Below are 27,465 nucleotides of genomic sequence, written 5' to 3' on the forward strand. Positions count from 1 at the left end.
TCCTCCCAACTCTTTAAAGCCTCAGAAACTTTCCTAGACATAGTCCAGGAGATGCCTTTGATACTCAAAAAGATACTCCATAATTGTTGAGTATACTTGCAGTGTAGAAACAGATGATGAGACAGATGATTAACAGTCTCTAAAGTCTCCCCACAAAGAAAGCATCTAGAGCATAAGGTTATTCCTCTCTTCATGACATTGTCTTGAGTAAGAGCTGCTTCCTTGGCCAACAACCAGACAAAACAAGATACTTTATGGCGTATTCTGCTTTTCCATATTTGTTTCCATGGCCAATTTGTAATTTGTTGGTTTGACTGATCCATCAGCTTATAAGCTCTATTAACTTTATACTCCTCTATTGTTTCCTGTCCACCATAGAATATCCTCTCTTGTCTGAAGTCCATTGGAAGGCTCCACTGTGTTGAGAAATTCAGCTACTCTCTGAACTTCCCAGTTTTTTAGATGTCTTCTGAAGTTGAAGTTCCACCCCTGTAGTGTCCATAAATCTGCTATAAACCCTTACTGAAATGTAACTAAGTTGTAAACATCAGGAAATAATTCATCCTAGTTTCCTTTCTCATGCCAATTATCCTTCCAAAACATGGTCTTTCTCCCATCAAAAACTTTCACCTTTGAGTTGTACTTCAATTCGTTCCACAGATTCCTAATGGACCTCCAAAGGCTGACCCCATAAGGAGTAGTCACCTCTTTGGTCACCTCAAGTGTGACTTCCTAATGTCACACTTGATTTTGCTTTGGACAAATAAATTTTGATCTCCCCTTTGTTGTAGTACCTCCTCTGTCCCGATCTATGTGTCATACTTTTCTTTTTAATCTGTTCCAAAAAAGAATGTCATTCTTTCATATTTAGAAACAAGTTGACTTTAAACTTCTCATTTATCCTCAATGAGAAGATATATAATAACACAAGTATCTATGGCTTGTTTTGGACCAGAAATGTCAAAAGTCTTCCTTTCTTTCTTAAGTTCCGTGCCTAGTCAAACACCCTAAATTTGGATGGAGGGGGTAATGGTTTTTAGATAATATATCCCAAACGTTTATGTTGCAAGCAAGGGCATCAGTTTTGTGCTGGATCTTGTTCTTCTAAAGGATTTTCACATATTATAAACTGTAACTAGGACATACTTTGGGTCTTGTTACTTGTAATTGGTCATAGTATAATCTAAGTACTGAAATAATTGCATCTTCATGTTTAGTTTCTTACTATTCTCTCGTACTATCTTATGTTGCAGGTTTGAAAAACAGGATGGGGTGGTTTTGATGGCTACTACTAGAAATCTAAAGCAAATCGATGAGGCCTTGCAGCGTCCTGGTCGTATGGATAGGATATTCCGTCTTCAGCGGCCTACTCAAGCTGAAAGAGAAAAGATACTTAGGATAGCTGCAAAAGGAACTATGGATGAAGAGCTTATAGATTTTGTAGATTGGAGAAAGGTGCGCTTATTTGGTCTCTTATCTGCAGACTCAACTCTTCTTGAACTCACTAGTTCTCATTTTCATCAGAGGATCATACAGGCCCTTCAAGTTTATTGAACTGAAGAGAAGCTCAGGCTACTTAACTCTGAAAGCATTTCTTAAACAGCACCTTTTCTAATTTGAGAAGTTTCTTGATCATATGGGGATAGAGAATCAACCTAGATCATGCATGGGGATGCTTAATTTCTCATGTATACTAAGTTCTCTTTACTTGGATTTCTGATTACCTGAACTAGAAATGATTTAAGATTTTGTGGTAGTGTCTCCGCAGCAACAATTTAAACCTATATTGGTAGTTCTTCGTGATTTTTATTACATATTACAGGGTCACAAGTTAGTGCATCTTTGCAAATCTTATGTTGATTACTCTTTGCTTTCTTCTTCTGTTTTCAACTGGTTTAAAAGTGATTGTTGTCATATGTTAAGTGCAGCACAGAAGATCTTTGTCAAATTTAGTACTGATCTTTTTTTAAAACTGCTACTTTTGCCTAACAGGTTGCAGAGAAAACAGCTCTTTTGCGTCCAAGTGAACTGAAACTTGTGCCCGTGGCCTTGGAAGGTAGTGCCTTTAGAAGCAAATTCCTGGACATAGATGAGCTTATGACCTACTGCAGCTGGTTTGCGGTAATTACTGCAATGCTAAAATACTACACTGTATCAGCATGTACTTCAAGCTCCTTTCAGAGAATTAAGCTATCATTTGAATGTGAAGGGATCCAAAAGAAGAGAGAACATAATTTTCATTTTAAGGAAGTAAATATGCTTAAACATGAAATAAAAAGAGCACGTAGTGAAAAAACTTTCTAATATGAGACAGCTAACAGTATCATGAAATAGGCTGTGAGAGTTAACAGGCTTCTCGTTTGACAAGCCTCACTTTTTGTTTTAATGTTCACTCCCCATCATGTGAGATGCTTTCTTCATCTATACTGTTATCTGTTGTTCACTTTCATGAGTAGCTCAACTCTTTGCACATTCTTTGAAGAATGCTGCAAATATAATGGGGCTTGAACTTCTTGTAGATACATTATCTCCAGTGAGTAATTATTTTAAAAGTAATAATTGGGATTTTTACATCTTGAAATGGATATCTGATGGTGTCTGTAAAGGTTGTGTTAGAAACATTTTCACTTATCGAAGCTATAATGCCTGTCAGTAGGATTGGCTACAGCTGCCTAGTAGTCTCATGACAATATGTTACAAGCTGTAAGCTCACACTTAAAGGCGAACAAGAAAAGATTCTATCCGTGAGTCTACTACGAGAAAAGTAGAAAAGGGAGAAAGTGAGAAAGTGAGATGACCATGGATCTCGTTGCTCTTTCCTATACTGAACATTAATTTGTAGATTCTGAGAATTTTAAGAACATGATAAAAGGGAACATCTACAACATCATCAGCATTTTTGATAAAGTAAGTGCTAATAATAACAGCATCAAGAAGATGCAAGAATTATAAGATATGGTATTTGAGCTTACAAAAAGTCTCTGGCTAACTATACAAACTATCTAAGCCAGAACTAGTGAGTTAATGAAGTTGTTCTGCATTCTCAGCGGGATACAAGTTGGACCAACTAAACAAATTTGCAATACACCTAGCCTTCAAATGCCTAAAGCAGTTGGCTCTCTATCAAAGCATCTCCTATTCCTCTCTAACCAAATACACAAGAAAAATACAAGCATGATCCAGATCTTCTTGATGGCTTTGTCAACTTTCCATAGGCTCCAACTCTCAGAAACATCCTTAATTGTGAGGGGGGGGGGGTGGTCCAATTGAGACCAGAGGCACAAAAAAAACATGCTCCATAATTCTGAGGCCACCTCACAATGAAGGTCACTTTTAAAAAAAAATGAAGAAGAAGGTGTCTGGGGGTTTCAACCTCTTTTTGCACATATAGCATCTGTTTGGGAGCTTGATTTTCCTTTTCTTTATGTTGTCTTGGGTGAGACATGCCTCATATAGAGCTGTCCAGGTAATACAAGCAACCTTAGGAGGTAGCTTGGTCCTCCAAATGAGTTTCCAGGGCCAGTTATCTATCATGGGGTTCCTAGAGCACAACTGTTGCTACCCTTCCTTGACTGTTTGAACTCCTTTTTGGTGTCCCCGTTTGAGCTTATCAAATGCCTGGGGATTAATGTGACAATTTTGTAGTCTAGCAAACAGATCTACCAGATCATTCACTTCCCAATCGTGCATTTTCCTTCTACATATCAGGTTCAGTTGGTCCCTTCTCTATTAGCAGCAATAACAGGATTGGGATCTTGAGCAATTCTGAACAGATCTAGGAAATCCTCCTGAAGAGTGTTATTACCAAGCCCTTTGTCTGTCCAAAATTTTAGGATGGAACCATTGCCCAAAAAGTTAACATTCTGATCAAATGTGTCCTACAACACCCTAATAGCCTTCCACAGTCCCACTCCATAAGGAGGTGTAGTAATATCTGTACACCATTGATTCAGCCTTCCATGCTTAGCTATGATAACATCTTTGCAGAGTCCTGCCTCTCCCAAGTTGTATCTCCAAAGGCACTTCATCATCATCCTTTTGTTGTGGGCTGCAAGGTTCTTAATGCCAATACCTCTTTGGTATTTTGGTTGTTTGACCTTCTCCCATTTGATGAGATAAGATTTGTGTTTCTCCCTGTTGCCTTCCCAGAGGAAGTTCTTTCTTATCTTGTCAATCTGTCATATAACCTTCAGTTGGCATTGGGAACAGGGCCATGTAATAAGTAGGTAAGCTGTCTAGAACACTATTGGCAAGTATTACTCTGCCACCAAAGGAGAGATATTGCATTTGTCATGTTGCCATCCTCTTCTCAAACTTTCAATAACCCCAGTCTAAATTTCTGTGGATTTATACTGATCACCCAGAGGAAGACCCAAGTATGTGAAAGGAAATGAGCCAATGTTACATCCCATGATATCAGCCAGCTCCTCCAGGTTTATAACTTCATTCACTGGGTAGATAGTGCTCTTTAGCATATTCATGTGTAAACCTGAAATAGCTTAAAAAATAAACAAAGTTAGGTTAAGCTGTATCACTTGTGATCTTTCAGCACCACAGAAAATCAATGTGACATCTATGACATCCTCATTCTACTGATGATATACATTAAAGTCCTGAACTTCATGCGAACAAATCTCTTAAAAACCGATCTTTTTTATAAACAATTCCCGGATCTCTTAAACCAATCTTATGATGATGACATCAAGACACTGACACATTGAGATATTTGCAAAGGATTCGGAAGGTAAAGTTGATGAAGTTTCTTTGTACGACAGTTTTACCATGTTCAGCTACCTTGGGCTGATTTTCAACACATTTATTTTCTTCTATTGTTATGTATATACTCCATAACATATCTCAATGTTTAAACTTCACTGCTGAGTTTATGCGTACAAAAAGAACTAGGCATTTTTCTCAACTGGATAATTGGTTTGCTGTTCTGCAGACATTCAGCAGCCTTGTCCCGAAATGGTTAAGGAAGACCAAAGCTGTAAAGCAATTTAGTAGAATGCTGGTGAATCATCTTGGATTGACATTGACGAAAGAGGATTTAGAAAGTGTTGTTGATCTAATGGAGCCTTATGGTCAAATAAGCAATGGAATTGAATTGCTAAATCCTCCTCTTGATGTAAGCATTCCCATTTGTGATTTCCTTTGTCAGTATGCATTATTTGATGAATGATTAGACATCCTGTATGCTACTGTATTTCGCTTAGTAGTAAAGCTACACCTAGGCTTCCTGTTTATTGCCTTTTGGTTTATATGTAATACTCCCTTCATTTCAATTTGTTGGGTCTATTTTGACTTGGCATGGAGTTTAAGAAAGTAAAGAAGACTTTTGAATATTGTGGTCTAAAATTAAAGATATGTGAAATATACCAAAATGCCCTTTACTCTTGTGGGTATTAAACATGCCATTTGAAAAGTTGAAATTAAAGAGTTGCTAAAAAAGGAAAGGGTCATTCTTGTTGAAATAGACTAAAAGAAAAGTAGGTTAAACAAATTAAAACGGAGGGAGTAGCATTTAGATCATATATTTTTTGTTTGAGGGATGATTGTGGCCTCTTGATGTACTAGGAAATGAAACTAAAATGAAACCTTCCCTTGATCATAATAGGACAACTTTTTCTGTTACTATATGGAATCATTTTTGTAGGGTTCCCAGTTTCCTTCTAATCACGTAAGCTGATGATTTGAATGTAACAAGTAGAGAAGCCTCTAACAACGAACATATGCATAAATTGTAGTGAATCGACTGTACAAGGCCGCAGTATAATGGGAAATCAACGAAAATTAGAATAAACAAGGAAATGTAGAGCAAGTTTTTGAAAGGTGGAGGGAGAAGTCTTAAGTCTTCCACTCGCTCCTTAATTCTAATGCATGAGTTCATGTGGGGCTATTTTCCCAGTGCTGCCCCCTTGGTTGCCACTCCCTTCACTTCCAACATGAGCGGTTGTTTTGCTGCAGCCAGCACTATCCAAAAAGTGATTCAACTGAGTTTCCTGTGCTGGTACATGTGGCTTTGAGACCTCTCCACCCTTATATTACAAGATTGTCAATTTCTGCTCTTTATGATACACATGATCTTGTCTTATCGATCTATGAACATCAAAAGACACTCTTTTTTTTAAGTTACCAGTTTTTTTTAAAAAAAGGACTCTTTTTCACAGGTGATTAATTGAAGCTCTGTAAAAGCTAGTGAATCATCTCTATTTGATGGAATATCGTCTGTGCTCCAAAATATGTTTCAATATTAGTTATCTCGTTAAGAAGTGCAGAATTTTCTTTCCCTTCAAACACCAATCAAGTCTTTTTGCCTCTATTTGGCCAATCATAATGACTCTATAACAACTTGAGAGACCAAAAACTATGCATTTTAATTCCCACTTCTCCTCCATCTCTACAGAAGATGATCAGATTTTCTCTAGGTCCTCTATTTTCTTTGGTTTCTCCAGAACATCAATAAAATTATGACTATCAAAAAATGGTTGTCGAACACTGCTTGGCATCACTTGTTGATGAATTCCTTAGGCACTTTGCAGGGGATAATACTAAATAGAAAAATTTAGAAAGATTTGAGAAATTATCTTAGCCTTGTTAGTCGATCACCTTGAAAGCAACCAAATGGTTCCCTGTTGAACCTCTAGGGCATGTTTGGAAAGCCACAAGGGAATTGGAATTGAATGTAATGACACAGTTTGACATGTTTGTTTGATCAAGTAATTACCAAGTTAGAAGGGAATTGGGTGTAATTGGAAGGGTGTAATTACACTATCCAATTCTCAAGTGGGGTTGAGGATTGGGTGTAATTTACGTGATGTAATTGCAGTATTACTTTTTAATATCTCTTTTTTTATATTTTAATTTCTTTTCTATTTTTTTTTACTTCTTGATTTTTATTTTTTTTTCATTTTACATTATTTATCTTTCATTTCCTTTCTTCTAATTTCCCAACCTTTCCTTTTTGCGATTCAACGTAATTGGTCTTTTTTTTATTTTCTTCATTTAGCATAACTCCGTTGTTATTCTAGTGTTTGAATTAAAGTAGAATTTTGCTATTGAATGAGATTATAGACTTATGTTTCTTTTTTCTTTTGAATTATATTTACTTAAGTTATGGTGGAACTTATTTTATGTTATCTTGGAGTTTGATGTAAGAGTATTATGTTATTTTTTTTTAATTTATGCTATTCCTTTTGTTCCAATTTATTGCTTTAGCATTATTGACTAGTTATTTCATATTGGTTGTCATTCATTTTTAGTTAGAATTGATAGATTATTTCTTTTGTCAAAACATTTGAATAATTTTATGGCATTATTTATAATATTTTTTTTTATTGGCAAATTTGCATTTCATGATGTTATTATAAAATGTGTACTTTTTAGCTTTTATAATTAATTAAATTAGATATTGTTACTTTATATATCAATTCTTTTTACTACATTTGTTACAAATATATATATTTATTTATTAATATATTTTCAAGAAATAAATGTGTCTTAAATACTTAATTTAATATTATTTGTAAAGGCACAAATTTGTCAAATATTAACTTCTAATTTTTCATAATTAACTTTTATTTCAAAATTTAAGTTAACTTTGTAATTATACTTTTGCAACCAAGCAATACGCTTGTAATTGCACTGTATTTACATTATGACAAACAAACAAGTCATCATAATTACTATAGTGTAATTACTAATTACACTAGTTCCAACTACCAGGTGGTTTTCCAAACAAACCCCTAGGTTCCATCACTTCTGAAATTGTAGAGCTGATTAATTTTTTTGCCAGTGAGGCAAGAATCCAGAAAGGGACATGCAGTAGGTTGGTAAAACAGATAAGGTGCTTGTAAAATTGTAACAGTTTTACCTCCATTGGACTAATATTTTTTGACTAATATTTTTTTTTTCTGCGAGGAATCCATTTGTTCTTAAACTTATGAAGTAATGGATTTCAAGCCTAAACATCTTTGAGGCAATACCAACAGGAAGAACAAAATAGATGGATTAATTCAGATTAAACCTGTTGGATATGCTTAACCAATTGATAAACTGCGCTTTCACACTTGGATGATGTCAGTCCTTTTAGATTAACCAGCCTCATGACTGCTTGCCGATATACTCTATCTGTTCATTTTCAACAGTATCACACAAAAAGTAAGGTTTCATATTTGAGGAGGTGAGCTATTGCTAGCCTTGTCCATATTCTTGTTTGAGCCCCTTCAGATATCCACCCTCTGCTGCTTTATCTAGTGGTCTTCCTCCATCATAGAGGGAGACATAAGATAGGGAGTCATCACTACTAAAACCCCTAGCACTTTCAAAGATATCTAGTAGGAGGATTGAGAATCTGACAATAGATATGCAGTTCCAATCCAGCTTCTATATTTTTCGTGGAACCCATCTTTTAATTAGTGAACTCCATCAGTGTAATAATACCTTTTTTTCCAAGTCTAGCCAGCATAATAGTACCAGCAGTTCCATTCAATTCTCTCAAATTAGTTAGTTCTTTTGCAATTAAAACGACATCAAGAATTTGCTTCTCAACCAGTTTCAAAAAAAAGAATTTCTTCTCATCAATAAAAGCATTTCAAGCGCCAGGGAGTTCAAGTGAAATCTTCAGTCTCGTTAGTAGTTCAGCAACTTTGTTAACTAAAGATTAGCTAGCTCTAGAATTTCTAAAGCAGAGTTATCTTTAGCTAATAGTCAATTAAAACTGCCTATACTGAAAACATCTTTATTGTTCCTCATGTGTGACTCAACATGAATTGACTGTTTGTTTAATCTTTTTTGTAGTGGACAATGGAAACAAAATTTCCACATGCTGTTTGGGCTGCAGGTCGGAGTTTAATTGCTCTTCTTCTACCAAACTTTGATGTTGTGGATAATCTGTGGCTTGAGCCTTTCTCTTGGGAGGTACTGTATTCTGTTTTTTCATTAGAAGCTGTTTGTTATGATAAGTGTGATTGTACTTTAAAAGAGAAGCAAGAGAAACTTATTGAACCAATGTTATTAATCTATGAGAGAAGTGATGGTTCTACAGAGTAAGAGTCACACTAAGGCAACGTTCTTTTTTTCAAGATTAAGATGTCTGAATCTGAATATACATTTAAATATAAAGATGTTTTTTAGATTTAAATACTGAATAATTAAGACTATGTCTTCTCAATATTAAATGTTTATAATTTATTTTTATCAAAAAGTTAGTAAATATAAATTTCAAAATAAAGTAATTTCGATATTATATCCACAACATATTAGGTTTAAGGTGGTAGTAATTGTCCGACCGGACTGCCAGCGTTGTGGTGGAGGTGGTTGTGTTGTTAGAGGTGGTTGCTGGTAGGGGCTGATGGTGATGGTGAAAGTTGGTGGTGGTAGTTTGATTGCTGAGATGGTTGGTGGTGGTGGTGGTGACTGACAGTGGTGGGTGTGGAGTGGTGGTTTGTGATGCTTACAGACATTTTTTTTTGAGAATTTGTAAGTTTGTATTCTTCAGCATTAGGATATGCTGGTCACCTTCAAAATTCATCACAAAAATTACAAATTTGATCTACATCCACTATACATTATTGTTTACACCAAAAAAGTAAAGATACTAAACAGTTTCATTTTACTTTGTGAATGGAATTGGATCTAGCAACATTTGTTTCTCTTGTAGTCCATTTATTGTTACTGACAGTGTCTGCATATAACAATCCCTCTTCTGTATTTCGATGTGCTAATGTAACTGCCCTCTTTTGCTTTGACATTTATGAAGTTCGTTATTTTGATTGCAATATCCAAACCATCCTGAATTGATTGTCCACTCAGGAATTTGATTATTACTGCTTTCCTGTATCGACCAAATTTGTCGAAGTCCTTCAACAAAAGTATGCTCAAAAATGGTCATGAAACTTCCCACTCATGAACTATCCATTACATTGTCTTCTGGCTGAAGCTCGCCCTTGTCATCACATTGCAACCTCTTTCAACCCAATTGTACCATGTCTCTGCTCTAGACACCTTCCTCGTTATGTCGTACAATAAACCTACCGCAAAGTAAAAGATGTCGTCTCCCATGACTGAAAGAAAGGAAAATGTTGCTGAAGAAAAGGGAAGAAATGGTGGATTCTGGTGATTGAATATCACCAGTATATGGACTCTAGAGGCCCGGAAGGGACCTCAGATGTGAACCTTGGGAATGGAGCCTGGGAGCATTTTGAAGTTCATAAATCAAGCTATACTATATTTACAAGATCCTAGAATATTCTAGGATATCTACGAGATTCTAACAATATCAAGCACTTGGATTGTAAGAGGATCACTGTTCCTCGGCCCCATTTTATGTCACACACTTTCCTTTTTATTACCCCGTCTGTTTCAACTTATGTGACACTTTCCTTATAGGTCTGTTGCAAGAAAAATGACACATTTCTATATTTGGAAACAATTTAACTTTAAATTTTTTATTTTACCCATTTTACCTGTAATGAGAAGCTTTATACAGTGAGAGTTGTGATAAACTAATGAACTAAAAAGGATGAATGTAAATTGTGAACGTAGCGTTTATGTACATTCTTTTTACCCTTGTGAGAGAGCATATTCAGTACTGAAACTCTCTCCCGGGGGTTGATTTATTCGCATTATCCTCCTGCAGCTTTTCAAGTAACAAATCTTCTTTTCTGCCCCTGTGGTTTGAGCAGTCTGGCATAAGGTTTGGTGAGTTGTAAGTTGACACTCCCACTAACTCCTTAGGGATTTTACCCTATATATTTTGGTGTCTCGTAGGTGTGCATACAACTAATACTCATACCTAAATCCATGTAATATTGCCTCATTGGATTGTGTGCTTGGTGTGTCCTGGAATATGTTGACTTATACAAAGTTCCTGCTGATTTCAGGGAATTGGGTGTACAAAGATCACCAAAGCTAAAAATGAAGGTTCCATCAGTGGGAATGTTGAATCAAGATCATATCTGGAAAAGAGACTAGTTTTTTGCTTTGGTTCTTATGTTGCGGCCCAGCTATTGCTGCCATTTGGGGAAGAAAACATTCTTTCTTCTTCAGAGCTGAAGCAGGCTGAAGAGGTTGTACAGACTCTTCCCTCTTGAACTATAATTCTCTCATGTATGCTGCTGTGGATACTGGGACCTAATAATTTATTGTATTTTGTGACAGATAGCTACAAGGATGGTGATTCAGTATGGTTGGGGCCCTGATGATAGTCCTACAATTTACCATCATGGCAATTCGGTATTTACCTTTATTTTCCCGTCCGCATGATCTTTTATTTCATTCAATATATTTCCCCTCTTCATTGTTGTCAAAGGTGCGCTTAAAGCGCCCTTAAGCCATGAAGCGAGGCTCAAAACGTGTTGAGCGCTTTGCCTCACTTAATGTGTACTTCAGTGTCATCATCAAGGTTCTAAGGCATACGTTTCCTTGCCGATGAGCCTTGTTTGAAGAGGCAACCCTAAACAATTGATATTTTACTTTATTGGATTTCTTTTTTCAATTTCTTTGGTTCATATATTTGTCATTCATGCTTATAATTTATTCTTGCACTAAACATATATATTTGTGTTGTTTCTCCATTTGCACCTTTTTTCATTAAAACCCACACTTTGTTTGCGTTTAAAGCCCCAACGGACCTTAGAGCTTTATTGCAATTTTTGCTTTTGGTAATACTGCCCCTTTGCATCTTCACTATAGCTAGATATGTCATAGTTTTTGTGAACCATTTCTCTTTCCCTAGACATATTAATGAAATTTTACTAGTCACCTTGCGAACCACATCAAGTTCTTTGCTATGATGACCTTGGCTGCAAACAGTTGGGGGTGGAAGCAAACTAGAAAATCATTCACCTCTATGTTAATGAGTGAACCACATCTCTTCCACGAAAGTTTGCACATGGAAATGGGAACCCAATGTCGTTTAACACTTGTTCTTATAGATGTGTGCTTGTACAAACATTTGCCAAACATAAAGTACTGACTGCCATTGTATATCTTGGTGCGCGACCAATTTGTTTATTTCATTGATATATTTTTGTCTTATCGTCTTCTTTTCCATGTTGCTGATCTGAATAGGTCACGACTTTGAGTATGGGAAACCATTTTGAATATGAGATGGCTGCAAAAGTGGAAAAGGTATGAAGTTGCCTATGAGTAATAGTGTAATACTCTCTGGTCCTTTTGATTGATGATATGAAAACATTATTTTCTTGTTCTATGAGGATTCTATGTATAAAATTTTCTTGCTTAAATGGTACTATGGGCCACAAATGGTACTTAATCTTTGCAAGAGTAAGGTTGTTGAAGAACTGTCATTTTGACCTCTTATAGCTCCCTCCATCTGGCTTGACTTTAGCTGAACTGTACATATAGTAGTCTTAGTGTGCTTGGGCGTGTTATCAGGGGGTTTCTTAACATTTTTGATAAGAAATAAGAGAAAAGATTTGGAGAATGCGTGAAAACAAAGGTTAAGTTCAGGTATTTGAATAAATGTATATGTAGGACACTCATGTCACAATATTGTATTTGCGCATTTATTTAGATACAAGTTCAACCCAGTACACTCACAATACTCTTCCTTGGTTGGGTGCATGCCTGTTGTATGTAGGAAGCTTGTTAATCTGGTGAGTGACTTGTTGAATATTTTTGTCAGTTGATCATTTGGCTATGCCAGTTGGTTATTTGGTTTTAGAAGTGTATTTTGTACAATGTTGCCCTAATGGAGACATGTGATTATTGCGGATTCATATCCAATCCTAACTTGTTTGGGATTGAGGCTTAGTTGTTGTTGGTGGTCATTTTGTTTTACAATCTAGGACCAATGTTTTATTTCCTCCAACAAAGTGATAGTTGTAAAACATTGGATAGCCATGAAGCTCAAGAACCATCTAAAATGGCCTAGAATCTTAGTTGCCAGTAATGGTCGGAAAGTTCCCAATGAGGTTGTCATTGAAAGAGTTGTTCTATATTTTGTACTGATATGGGTAGAGAAGAACCCAGGTTTGAAATGGTATTGATGACAACCAGAGAAGTCGCTGGAGTTCCTACAGAGACCGTGTTTCCTTCATCTCCTAATATCCTCCGGACAAAATCAAACTCTGCTGACAAAAAAAGTACCGGAAATCCCTAATAATTAGGCTTTGACAGGAGAAAGTCAATGTGTACTTGTAATACAACTGGGGCTTCTAAAGTGGAAAAGTCACATGACTTGCAAGTTCAGGAGTTAAATTCCGTTTTCTCAAGATTGGGCTTTATTTTGGGACCCAGTCAGAAGCCAAAAAGTAGAGTAATTGGGCCTGATTTAGTGGGCCTTTATATTTTAAATGATATACAAACGGAGTCCAAAGAAGGTTTTAAAGTTGATTCCTTCCTCGAAGAACCAGCCATTTGCTCTTCTTATAAACAGAGATGCATGCAAGGGCACAAACCTCTTTGGAGACAGTAGTTCTTGAAGTAGCTGGGGGAAACAAAGACATCACAACAATGGGAGTGAAGTCGGTACAGGAAGAAAGGTCAGTATCTCAAAATACAGGGGGAGAGAATATTTATGCTATAGAAAGGGGTGAGTCTCGACAAGGACAATTACTCACTTCAGATACTGGTAATTGGGAGGCTCCATATGGGGTCAGTCTATGGAGATCCATTAGGGCTCACTGGACTTTTTTGAAGGACAACTCACTCATCAAAGTGAATGATGGAAATAAAACTCTTTTTTGGAAAGGCAACTGGCCAGGGAATGGTAGTCATCAGGAGAGATTTCTTGACATAGTCAACTTTGTGGTGCGTCAACGCAAGACCATGGCAGAAATAAGGAGAGAGTAAGGATGGTTCAGAAGAATGCAAAATTATTGGGAGATACAGAGGGTGACAGAATTTTACAACACATTGGAATCCTTCAGTGGTCTTCAAGAGGGGACTGATTTGCTCAGATTGAAGGGACATAGCTCTGGCAAGAAGAGATATAACTCAATGCTCAAAGTGTTTTCTTTGTGTAGAGAAAGCAGAGACCGTGAATCATCTATTTTGACACGGCAAAATTACAGTTTAGCTTTGGAGACTTTTCATTAGTCTTAGAGGCATTTCTTGGATAATGCCTGTTAAGATCACTGAAGTTCTACATGGTTGGGAGGAAGCAGGAGTCCAGGTAGAAGACAGGAGCGTATGGAGAATTGTCCCTGCAAGCATTTGGTGGACAATCTGGAAACAAAGGAATTCAAAGTGTTTTGGGGATTTGAGTAATCCATTGCACAAGATCAAATGGAATTGCCTTCTGCTTTTGGGTTTTTGGTGTAAACAGATTTATTCAGAGGATTCTGTTGATATAGTTGATGTTCTAGGTACTATTTCGGATGGAGAAATCTATTTCCTTAGAGTCTAAATTGTAAATATGGTTTCAGTACAACCCATGTACTGTTTTGTCTATTTATACATACAAGTTTCCAGTTTTAAAAATAAACTAAGCGAGAGGTGTCATTTGTGTGTAGAGCACGATCCTTTTCCCTAACTTTAAAGTTGGTCTAGAATGGATGAAACAGGAGCATCAATTTAGAATCAATAAACTTCCATAAGAGGATACACAATTGAGCATCAATCTTTTTTCATTTGACTTCCATAAGAGGCAACACAATTGAGCAGCAATCTTTTCTCCTTTGAATTCCATAAGAGGCCACACAATTGAGCACCAATCTTTTCTCCTTCTCCTTGAACCTTCTCTTCAATATCCATAGTTTGTTTGATTAGGTGATCTTGAATGCCTTGTCTTCTGCATCTTAATTGTTAGAGGAGGATCCGGATAGGTAGTTTGCACTATCTAGTATCTACCAATGGTTTTGTGGTAATCACTTGGTTTGAGTTACTCGTAACCATAGTTTTAGAACCAAAAGCATCTGATTCAAGGTACGTTTTCAATGAATCAAAGGAGTTTCAACTCCAAAAATATCAGTTCATGGGAATAAATGTTACTCCCTCCGTCCCTATTTAGTTGTCCACTTTAGAAATGACACACATATTAAGGCAACAATGATTAGTATAGTAAAGTTACAATTTTGCCCTTATTAATTATGATTCCAAAATAAATTTATTCAAGATAACTAATCAATGTTGGAGGAAGTTTAAATTTTCAAGAAGTTTAAATGAGGGTATAATAGGAATTTTTTTTTGTCCTTTCTTGATTTGTCAAAATGGACAAGTAAATAGGGACATCTAAAAGAGGAAATATGGACAAGTAAATAGGGACGGAGGGAGTATCTAGTTATGATCTCAAGTGCTGGAAACAGTGGATGAGGTAACCAAAAACCAGAAAATTTCTTGCCAGAACAGTGTACCTCGCAGGAAAATGGACTGACCTTCTTGAAATGGAGCTCTGGTGGTAGAATGCAACGGTAAGTGGATGGGTCGAGGTAGATTGAACTTTGAAGAGGCGAAACCCACATGTGATAGATTCTCGTTGGAAAGTACAAGTAGTCGAAAGATCTTTCATGTGCCTGCACATGAGGTAACCTCTTCAGAAATATCGAAAGACTTCCTGGTGTGTGCACGTGTGTGGAAGCTCTGGGGCAGGAAAGCGGTCCTATCTCATGAGGGACTCAAGAAAAGGGGTTTCCACTTATGCTCTAAATGTTATATGTGCAGAGAAGAATCAGACAATCAACCATCTTTTTTTACACTGCAAGCTAACTGGACAACTTTGGAGGATTTTCCTTAATTTAAAAGGGATCATTTGGGTGATGCCAAGAGATACACTTGAAGTGTTGGAGTGCTGGAACAAATATAGCTGTCAGTCGGAACAGAAAGAAAGATGGAAGATTATCCCTGCTTGCATTTGGTGGACAGTTTGGAAAGAGAGAAATCAAAGGTGTTTTGAAGACAATCATAGCTCTATCCAGAAACTGAAGATGAAGTGCCTAGCCCTTTTCTATTTTTGGTGTAAACATGAATATATGGAAGACATAGAATCTTTTATTGATGTTCTAGGATCTCTGTGGATCTCTGTAAGTAGGTTATAGCTTAGTACATCTTCCTATATTTCCTTGTAAGTATGGATAGCTGTAGTTTTTATGCAGCAAATAGTTGTACAAAAACTGTTACCTTCTCAAAAAAAAAAAAAGTAGCTCTGGGGCTGGGTTTCTGGAATCTCGTTGCCGGAGGATTTCAACCTCCTTAGTGGCGTCGGTTGATGTACAACCCTCAGGGAAAGTGATGCAGTGACATTTGCTGGAGAATATGACATGGTGATGATGTTTTTTCTTCTTCCTGGCGTCACCGGTAAGATGCACAATGACTACCTCACAAGGGCTCTGGTACCATGTGAAAATGAAACAAGTAAGAGTTGCTGAGAGAAAAACACTGCTTCATTATTCCCTCAAGCTATTGAGGTTTAAATAGCTAAATTTACATGTTCTAAGAAAGGGAAGAGAATTAAATTACATAGCTACAGAATTACCAATTTTCAAAATAAAAATAAAAATACATAGTTACAGGAAGTAAATCAAGCTTATTGATCCCAGCAGATGTATATACTATATTTACAAAATTCTAGAATACTTACAAGATTCTAACAGAATTGGAGGAACATGACTTACATGTGCACGAATAAGGATTGATCTTATCAGATTGCAACATAGAACAAAGCCTTGCTGGTCTAACAGCCAGAATTAAAGAAAACCAACTGCTACCAGTATCCTGAAAGTTTAATGCTCTTGAATAAGATAGTTGAAATTTTAAAAACCTGATGTAATATGCCCTATACTGATGAAATTCAGAAATTATCTTCTGATAGAGTTACTTAAAAGTGATGTTGCTTGCTTGTATAGTCATAGAGCAGTATTTTCCTTAACCCAATAATCATCCTGCCTTGATTATTTGGTACAGATGTACTATATGGCTTATGATAAAGCAAAAGGCATGCTTCAGAAAAATCGACAAGTGCTAGAGAAGATTGTAGAGGAGCTGCTCAAGTATGAAGTCTTGACAAGAAAGGTAAGCTGACGTAGAAGTATGTGTTTGAAATTGCAAAAACTAATTCTGCATTCTGAAAGTTCGTCCTGGACAAAATGATGTTCTTTATGGTGCCTCTGGGTCTTAACAGTTTGAGACTTTTGGTTGGGATAGCATTCCTTTGGCATACTATTTTGCATGAGTATGGTTTTTTTTGTAATTCTTGTCATCTTGCTTTGCCCTTAGCAGATGACAAGTTGACAACACCAAAGTGAGTCCCCAATGATTAAATAAAGCCAGACCCGGATTCATTTTCTAATAATTCCTGGATAAATGTCTGTGGAAATAGAAGAAGAGAAGAGAAAACTCTTATTGACACTGGTAGTTAACAACATACTAGAGGAATCCTTAGCTAGGAGCTAGGATTTACCCACTGGTCTTTCAAAGACAGTGTGAGTGTCCGTACCAAGTATCAACCCTCAACATATCGTGTTAGATGACCTCATAGTTTGTGTTCATTTCCTGTTTACTGACTATCTCTGAATTATGTTTTCCTAATTGACATTATTCTTTTTTAATTTGCAGGATCTGGAGAGAATTATTGCAGATAATGATGGGGTGCATGAAAAAGAACCATTCTTCCTTTCGAAAGCATACAATGAGGTATAAGTTTATTCTACCATCTACTCTTCAATTTCTTAGATGATAACAATTGCACTGAGTTAGCCTTTGGCTGACCTAACCACAAACAAAAAGAGAACCCTGGACTTGATTAGAGTTTCTAAATAAATATGGGAGAAATCGCCATCAGATATGCTCAATGAAAAAAATGAATGATGCTAGGTTGATTTCTGACAAGCTTCTAACAATGTCTATCAATGGACTAAATAAACCTGAGAAGTAGTTCAATGAAGAAATATCGTATAGTGTACGTAGAGCAATCCAGATGCTTGTTTCGATGTGAAATAACACCTAGAGGACAGTTGAAATAAAGGAATACTAGTTAGTTTAAGATCCTAAGTCATAGGTTGACACAATAAGAGATAGTGATATACAATGAGCTACAAAACATTTCTGATCTGCATGAACAAATATTGCTGGATTTCCACAAGTCCTTCGGGGGAATTTCTTCAAAGAGAAAAGACAAATCGTCTACTCATTAAGCTTAAGTTACTGCCTATAATACCATAATTATTCTTGATAATTATTGTGCAAGGCTTCTAGAGTTTGGTAATTATCTTTCACTGGTTCATCCAGGGCTTTTAATCCTAACTGAATTTTTCTCCTTTCTTGAATTTATATTATTATGCTAGAAAACCATTCCTTCTTTAACCTGAAACTTGGCAGTTATACGTGCATGCTTATAAGTCATAACCCACCCCCCTTTTTTGTATGCCAATTTACATAACAGCTTTTACCTGTGCAGCCCGTGCTAGAAAATTTCCTACAAGAGAATGGAAAAGCTTCTTCGATGGAGTTTCTAACAGCTGCAAATTAAATAGGAGTTGCGTCATGTATCACCTTCCAGCCATCAGTTCATGCTTGCAGTTCCTCTTATCTGATTAATTTTAACACATTCATATTTATTGATGTGAAGATGTAGTTCCTTTCATTATATATTTTTTTTCTTCATGAGGGATTAGAAAAGGATTTGGAGAAGAACGAGGCGGGGTATGGGCTGGATTGAGCGGTATTACAGGTTGTAGAGTCGGATTGAGAAGAGGTTGCGTTCATTTTTCCTTCTCATCTTTGGATGAAATTGTATATTTTCTTGTTGTATCTTCGCTAATTTCATTCTAGGAAATTGGTATTTAGTAGTAAGAGTTCTTTTGCCTTTCTTTGTACACAATTACTTGAGCTCATAAAATATCATTGGTTTTCAAATGAGACTTATAATTGCCTCACTTCAATCTTGTAACGTGTATATCGATTTAACAAACTTATGATACAACTCTTCCAGTGATGATCTTGTTTGTTAAGAGAAATTATCTACGAGTTAATTTTTTTAAAAAAAGAAATTATTTCGAGTGATTTATAGTGAATTCCCTTCCCCAGATTCATATACATGTATGTTACATGGATGTTTAGATATTATTATACACCACAAAAGAAATCATAAAAGGATGTTTTTGTACTGAGTGATTAATTTATCTGAACTGAGTCAATATACCAAGTGGATATAGATATGAACTCCGCTATGTAGAACATATAATGTTACCCTTCTCTTAATCACAAATTTGGGGCTCAAACTTTGCCAGTGGAGAAATTCTTGTTATTTGCACTTGAACTGTAGGGATTAACTCGAGGCAGATCTAGACTAGTCAAGTCAATAGATTTTGAATACCGGATGTATTGAAAAAATGGAACGTAATCTTGTGTTTAGTACGTCTTATTTATCCTTGCTAAGTCAAGATTGTTTTATTTTCTGGCCCTCAATTTATTTAATTCCATCTCATTGAATTTTTATTTGCCTAGGTAGATATGATGGAAACTCTATGCAATTCTCGAAGATGCCTTGAGTAGACCCCTGAGAATTGCATGGAATCTTCATCGTATCTGCTCTACTTCCCAATGTACTTACTAAGTCATGTCCAATCAACTCTGACTAACCCACCTTGCACTATTCCATGGGGATCTGCATTTCACCCATACAAAGCCTCATATGGCGCCATCCTAATACTAGAATGGTAGTAAATACTATATGCAAATTCACCCATACAAAGCCTCATATGGCGCCATCCTAATACTAGAATGGTAGTTAATACTATATGCAAATTCAATAAGAGGTAAGTTATAATCGTGACCTTTCTTGAAGTCTAGAATGCATACTCGTAACAAGTTGTTTTCTTCATAGAGCCATTCATAGGGTGCTCGTCGTTTGAGAGCTCACTTTGATAGTACTGAGTATGAGAGATATGAACTACAATTTAATAAACTAGACATGATAAATCCGAGATGCAAAACTGTACATGAAACTGAAATACATGAAATGATGCATTGACCAAGTACCAACATGCAATTGATAAGTATAGGACTCATATACTTGAGTACAAGGTTAATGCAATAACTGAAAATTGAATTGTGGAAGCTATTAATAACCGACATACTCTGTTGAGCCAAACGGAGTCCAACCTGTACCCCCACCTGGGAGGACGCTCTATACCTTAACAAGGCAAGAGACACCGATGTCGTGGATCCACAAAGTTGATCGTCCAACAAGGACTAAGGAGTCAAGACCACAATGACGGATGACCCTTATAACTTGTGGTAGCACGTAGTTCTTGAAGTCTAGAATGCATACTGGTAACAAGTTGTTTTCTTCATAGAGCCATTCATAGGGTGGTTGTCAGTCGAGAGCTTATTTTTAAGTTGAGATATACATGTTTTTTTATTGTACGTGTGGGTGCTATGCGCCATTGAAAAATGGTTGAATAGGATCGTTTTGACATTAGTGTCAGTCGGGCTCCTCAAAATTTGAGGTGTGACCCAAATCCAATCATTCAAGCTAAGGTAATTTTATATTCTTAGGGAAGTGAAAAAGATTTTCATCTATACAAGGTTGAAATTGAGAGCTAAAAAGTATAAAAGAGAGATTATATTAATGCATGTTATTATTGATATAGAATTGTTATTCTAGGTACATGCTTTGTGAAATAAAATGACAGCAATGAGAAATTAACATTAAGATGTTAGTTTCTACTTAGAACTTCCAACAACATTGTTTGGTGTGTTGATGACTGTAAATGTGAGTTCCAAAGTCACCTGATTCACATAGAAACCAATTAATTCATTTCCCTGAAATCCTCTTCGCTTAGCAACACGTTCAATCCAATCTTCATATAATCCAAAAACTCCATCAGTATCCTTTTTCAACTTGAAGAGATAGTTAGCTCCAGTGTCTAAATCCCAAATAGGAATCATCACCTCCCCTTCTCTCTCTGCTATTACAGCCACTACAGGATCCATGTTCTCGTAAAGGTATTTCAAATCACTTTCAACAAATCTTACACCTTTAAAATCCTTCGTCAACCATTTCACAAAACCAAACTCACGTTCAGCCTTCCACGACATTTTCGATACCTTAACAATTTCACATTGACCACTACCTATATTTATACCTAAACACTTACTCATTACAAAGACTATCCAAATTTCCTATTTTCAAATATCTCTCAAAATATTAAAAACTTTTTTCCTCTTTTTAAATTACATGGAGAGGAGAATTAACTCAAATTTTCTTTATTTTTTTTCCCTATCTTTTCCTTATAAGCAAAATGGCATATATTACCCCCTAAAACTTGTCTTGAAAATCCATTCAAACTTAAATTTGTGGAACACCATTTACCATTTATTTCCGTTCAAAATGTATATTGGTAAAAATATATACTCCCTCCGTTCCATTTTATGTGATGTAGTTTGACTCGGTACGGTGTTTAAGAAAGAAATGAAAACTTTTAAAACTTGTGGTCCAAAATAAATGATATAAATTTGTGTGACTGTAAATCATTTAATTAAGGGTAAAATAAATATTTTATAGTTAAATTGTTACTTAATATTAAAATGTGTCATTCTTTTTTAGACTGACTAAAACAAAAAGCAAGTCACATAAATTGAAACAGATGGGGTATCATAGTGAAGTGTCACATCTCAAAATACTCCCTAGACATTGATTGACACCCGCTAACACCACTCCCGGACAAATCAATTTTCATACACTTTATCATTCTATAAGCACTAAGATAAATATATGTTAATCCAACACATCAAAAATCATTAAAAGTGAAGAAATTATTCAATCAAAATTATATACCAAATTATGAAAACAAACAATGTTTAAATATATCTCTAGCCCAAATTCCACTATAATATCATAAATCATCTAATATATATAGTTAATAGAATTACATGAGTTTAGTTGTCGGACATGTAAACTCTAAGAAATAGGATACATGTTATAAAATAGAAAGACCTGAAACAATAGCCTCCATAAATAATAATGTGAAGGCTCACCTCAACAATAAAATCTACGCGAACAAACTCATCAATTAGTAGTCTCACCCTCCACAATAGTATCTGCATAGACATGCAAGTAACGAGTGATTTATATATAAATATGACCTAATAAGATCCTTGATCCGCTACTTTCATACCCCTAGAACAAGTATTAAGAAGATACAACCACACAACAAATACATGAATGTTATGCAGAACAATATATTTTTTAATAAAAATACTCAATAAGGTCGTCCAAACATGTCACGATCTGATCATACTACCCCACTAGCCGTAACGCGACACTTAGAGTTACTAGTGGTTCCAAGCTAACAAATACTTAGGTTAATGCAAAAACTAAACGTTGAAATTCTTGCTAGTTTTCGTTACATGATTGTCTTGATCTGAGTTTTTTTCGCCTGTATTTTTGTTGCATCACTAGTACAACCCTTCGATGGAAAAAGAGAAACTAGGCTTTCAATGTAGACTATTTCATTATCTCGGACATCAAAGTTAATAATCTTTGGGCTGAAGAAGTCATCCTTTGGATTGTATATCTTGAAATTTAGTGCACATCGAACCAAACTTTCACCTCTATTTGACATGAAATGGGGAACAACGTACACATGAAGCTAAGAGATAAAGATTAATTACTCTTCATAGCTACAATTTGCCTAATTACGCTCTATAACTATAGTTTCATTTGCTATGTTGTCTAATGTTTGTATATCTCAATTTTTTTATTAAAAATTATACAAATTCAAAATTTTAAATAAATAACGAAAAGAGGCGGTAACTTCGGTTATAAAAAATGAAAAACAATCCCATAAAATAAGGTAATTGTGTTTGATTAGAATTTATTGCCTAAAATGACTTCTTCAGTACAAAGAACACCATAGTCACTAGGTTCATGAGATTAAAAAACTTCACTAATACAAACAATACTCGATCAATTTCTTCGTTGATTATACGACAACAGGTAAATTTTCATTCATATATAGATTAATTGTATGTATATATTTGTATATATATGGATATGTATTATGAGTGGATGAACTGTTTATGTATTTGATATGTGTATATATAAATCCATATTTGTATAACACTGCATGTGTGGGGTATTCTTGGATGTTTTTTTGAGTAGAAATTTAACACCTTAAAAAAATATGTCAAAAAATAACTTAACTTTAAAAAAAATAACACCGTTGTAAGAGAAAAGATCTCTTAGTCATTTTTTCTTCTAAACAAGACTCACATATTGGTAGTGACTTCACTTTCAATGAATCATTATGCCCATTCTTTAACCAATCTCGAAGTTCTATCTAGAATAAATGACTTAGACGCAATGTACAAATAAGTTTCATTCAATTTAAAAGATATTTTCTCTTATGAGACATATTAATATAATTCTATTCATGAGAGATAATGCTAATAAGAAATTCACCTATCAATATACCATATGAGATAAAATATTCATCAACTCAATAATAGGAGGGTTACAAGAAAAATATATTAAGTATCCATCTCTTATCTAGTTAGAAACTGAAAATAATTCCTTATAACACAAGGTACATGTACATTACATTTTTTGAATTAATATCTTATTTCTATCAAAAGAAATTTTGAGTAGTACTAAGTGGGTTTTAAAGTTTATTGAAAATTTGAGATACAATACATTAAATAGATCATAATATATCAAATAATCCTAAATAACAAAATTTAAGACTCATTTATACATATATATCCATGCACCATTATATATTTTCCATATATATATCAAAAGAAGAAGAAAATAAAAGGGAAAAGAAGAAAAAAAATGGAAGAAATAAAGAAAAAAAATATATAAAAAATGTAAGCTTGTATAGATTCGAACTTGGGTCCCTCCGTAGGTATATGTTGCACTAACCACCTACATTATACATAAGTCTATATCAAAATTTATCACAAATATATATATATATATATATATATCTTAATCTTTCTACTGTATTTTAATTATTGGTATATACATATTTGGAAATATTTTCCGACAAATCCGTGTCCCGTGACACTCCTTAGGTGTTACTAAATCCGCCCCTGTATTCATGCATTTTGAATAGTCAATCGATGTGATTGGAGAACTACTCATGCAATATACATGTACAATGACTGATTATTCACTCTATAAACTTATGCAGACCTAACTCAAATGGAGAGTCCACTGTTAATTTAAGTCAAGTGAAAATCACTATAGTTACATTGATCCAATCATATATTATTCAGTTTAGGAGAGCTAATATAGATTATCAAAACTAGAGGTTAAATACTATATGACCCGGTAGGTTATTTTTGGGAATTTTGAACTATTCGTTTAACTTGAGTTAATTAGTTAATGGGTAATTGTAGATAATTGCTTAATCAAAGGTTAATGGGCTAAAGTGATAATTTATTTAAGACCCTATACTATTTGACTCATATATATTAAAATAAGTAGTAGGGTTTTATCACTTTTATACTTAAATTATTTAAAAGAAAAAGATAATAAAAAGAGGAGAAAATTACCTGGGTGGCATCGGAGGTGAGGGCACCGAATTCAGGTAAGATCTATAATATAAATTTGTGGTTAGAAGTTAGTGGAACAATCTTTAATATGCTATAGTTGAATTTGGATTGGAATATAAATTGTATTGTAGACATGTTATTTGGGTTGAAAAGAAAATAAATAAATTAAAGGTAGGATTGGACGAATTGTTCAATGTGTTTGGGATTCTGGGATATAAGTAATTGTTGCTCAATCATTGGCTAATCATGTTGCCAATGATTGGTGCAGTGGTAATTAATTTGCAACAAAAAGAAAGATATAGCGTACTGTCTGTGATTTGTTCCTTTTTTTTTTTTGTTAAATGTCTTAAAAAAGTCATCATATGACTTATATAATTAGCCTAGCTTGATACATTGGTATATAAAAATTAAATATTGAGTATATCGTATTACATGAATACGGTTAGAATATTTATGATATTAGAGAAGTTGAAGCTTAACCCTAGGCTTGAAACTTAGGAACTTGATTGTAAATTTGGGTGAGTTTTTGGGTCTAGGCTATACCTATAGTAATATGAGTGTTGTTAGTTTCAAAATCTTATTGTGATTATGTACTTGAATAGATTGCATTGATTTGGAAGCTCAACGAAAAGGGAAGACTCAAGTCCTAGAGTGATTGTTCGATTATTTAAGGCAAGTGGATTTCTAAACCCTTGTTAAGTGCATAGAGTCGTATATTTCCTTGTGGTATATGTTTGGGAGTAATGGGAATTGGTGATGGATTGACTTGTCCATGTTGAATAATTCTAATGATGGAAAAGTTAATAAAAAGGTAATGTGATTAATTGTTGGTGTGTGATGCTTGAGAATGATTTGAAGGACTTATTGCTTAATTGTTGATGTTGTATCACGGTTGTATTGTTGTGAATTGTGCATTGTTATGAAAATGGTCATCTTCTCATTATTTGTGTGAACATGTCATTTGCATTGGTTCTGAGACATGGTTGTGATAAGTGTTATGTGATAAGAGGATGTACTATTTCGAGGGACGTATTGCGTGCCGCGATGGATACTATATTTCGAGGGACGTATCATGCGCCGCGATGGATACTATATATCGAGGGATGTATCACACGCCGTGATGGATACTATATATCGAGGGTCGATTCGCACGCCGCGATGGATGCATGGACAAATATGTCCCCCATGGGTCCCGGACTAAGAGACAGCGGGTGTGTATCATTAGGTCAGACATGGATCACTATACTTGACATTGCATTTCATTGCATTACACTTTTTTATTATTGGTGAACTTGATCTTGTGTGTTGTTGATCTTGTGAGTGCCTTTCTGTGGAACTTGTGACTGATGAATATTGAGCCTGTTGTTGAAGATATGCAATTGTTAGAGTGTTGTTGTTGATGATATGTAATTGTTAGAGTGTTGTTGTTGAATATTTGCAATTGTTAGAGTGTTGTTGTTGAAGATATGAAATTGTTAGAGTGTTGTTGTTGAGCTATGTGCTTTGTAAATTGTGAACTGTTAGGTTGAGCTGGTTTTATGCAGGTTGTAGTTGTGGAGGTTCGGTTGGTGTGTAAAGGAGTACCCATATTTTATTCACTTAGCTTGTGTTTAGAAGTTTACTTCTTGAGTACCGTGTGGTTTGGTACTCACCCCTTGCTTCTACAATTTTTTGTAGGTTATGAGCCTGTATTTTGTGATACTTTCCATTCTCTTATTTTCTGAGGTCTTTTGGAGATTTGTGAGGTAGTTGTTGGTCATCTCAGCATACCTTCTTACTCCTATTTATGATCTTATTCTATTCTAGAAACAAGGTCATTTGAGACTTGTGTTTTTCTTTTGAATCAATTGTAATACTTTAGAGGCTTGTACACATGACAACCAAATTTTGGGGGTATTTTTGAGTTGATTATGAAATTTCCACATTTTATTGTAATGGTTGAGTTTTAGGCTGACTTGTCTTGGTGGGATAAGATGAGTGTCATCACGTCCATTTTTGGGTCGTGACAAAATGGTATCAGAGCCCCAGGTTCATAGGTCCCACATGTATACAAGCCGAGTCGAAGTAGAGTCTCGAGGATCGGTACAGAGACGTCTGTACTTATCTTTGAGAGGCTATGGTGACTTTTAGGAAAAATCTTCACTTCTTGAATCTCTATCGTGCATCTTTTGTCCGTTCTGATTTTTATCACTTCATTCCCTTCTCTCGCACTTATGTGATGACTCGTGTATAGTTCCTCATGTGAGTAATTGGTGTCGTGTATAGCTTGGATGTTAGATATGGTACTAAGGTTTAAGTGATATACTTGTGGAGATGATGTGTGGTTAGATTTAGAATGTTCAGTGATTCAAAGAAATTGCGTGAGGTTATGGTTTGATGATTCACTTTGAGGATAAATAAACGATTAGGTTGAACAATGGTTTAGGGAACTTCATGAGTATCTTTTTTATTTTAGGCTAGTCATTTAGTAGTGGGATCAGTATTTGTGTGGTATAGGCAATATCTAGAGTGGTTTGACAATTGGAAGTGGAATGATTAAAAGAATGGCTAGATAATGAATAGTGTAACCTTGGAAACTACAATTAGGAAAGTTGTCAAAATATGTATGGGTTTCTTGGTGAATGATGAGGATGATGTTGCACCAATTGAGGTCAGAATTTCTTTTACGGTTTCATTGAGTAAATATATACGAAAGAGGGTCATGATATGACTACTATAACGGTACCAATGCTTACTTAATAGAGTTATGGAGTGTGTTACTTCTATTATCGACTTGATCTATAAAAGAATGCATATAACTTGGGCTAGACACAGAACGGATTTGATAATGTTTTTGCAGTTATTCAATTGATAGAAATGTGTGGGCTATTTGCATACAACCTTTTCGAGGGGTATGATATGTTCTAAGTGGTGGATCTAATGAACTTTCACGATGTGGTACTAGTGGTACATGGGAAACAGATACGTCGATTGTCAAGTGAGAATACTAACTACTTAAAG

General features: G+C 35.2%; 1 protein-coding gene across 1 annotated transcript in view; it reads left to right on the top strand.

Annotated features, from left to right (window-relative positions):
• The window catches only part of LOC125847602 (probable inactive ATP-dependent zinc metalloprotease FTSHI 5, chloroplastic), a 38,300-nt gene extending 19,484 nt beyond the window's left edge, over window positions 1–18,816 (top strand). Inside the window, exons 10-19 of the mRNA XM_049527241.1 lie at window positions 1,254–1,455; window positions 1,993–2,121; window positions 4,946–5,128; window positions 8,800–8,919; window positions 10,884–11,069; window positions 11,161–11,235; window positions 12,073–12,132; window positions 16,867–16,974; window positions 17,518–17,595; window positions 18,359–18,816. Coding sequence (XP_049383198.1) covers window positions 1,254–1,455; window positions 1,993–2,121; window positions 4,946–5,128; window positions 8,800–8,919; window positions 10,884–11,069; window positions 11,161–11,235; window positions 12,073–12,132; window positions 16,867–16,974; window positions 17,518–17,595; window positions 18,359–18,430 — 1,213 coding nt within the window. The 3' untranslated portion in view covers window positions 18,431–18,816. The remainder of the gene's footprint in view (window positions 1–1,253; window positions 1,456–1,992; window positions 2,122–4,945; window positions 5,129–8,799; window positions 8,920–10,883; window positions 11,070–11,160; window positions 11,236–12,072; window positions 12,133–16,866; window positions 16,975–17,517; window positions 17,596–18,358) is intronic.
• The last annotated feature ends 8,649 nt before the right edge of the window (window positions 18,817–27,465 follow it).

Source organism: Solanum stenotomum, chromosome 12 (genome assembly GCF_019186545.1).
Source record: "Solanum stenotomum isolate F172 chromosome 12, ASM1918654v1, whole genome shotgun sequence".
Taxonomy (NCBI): Eukaryota; Viridiplantae; Streptophyta; class Magnoliopsida; order Solanales; family Solanaceae; genus Solanum; species Solanum stenotomum.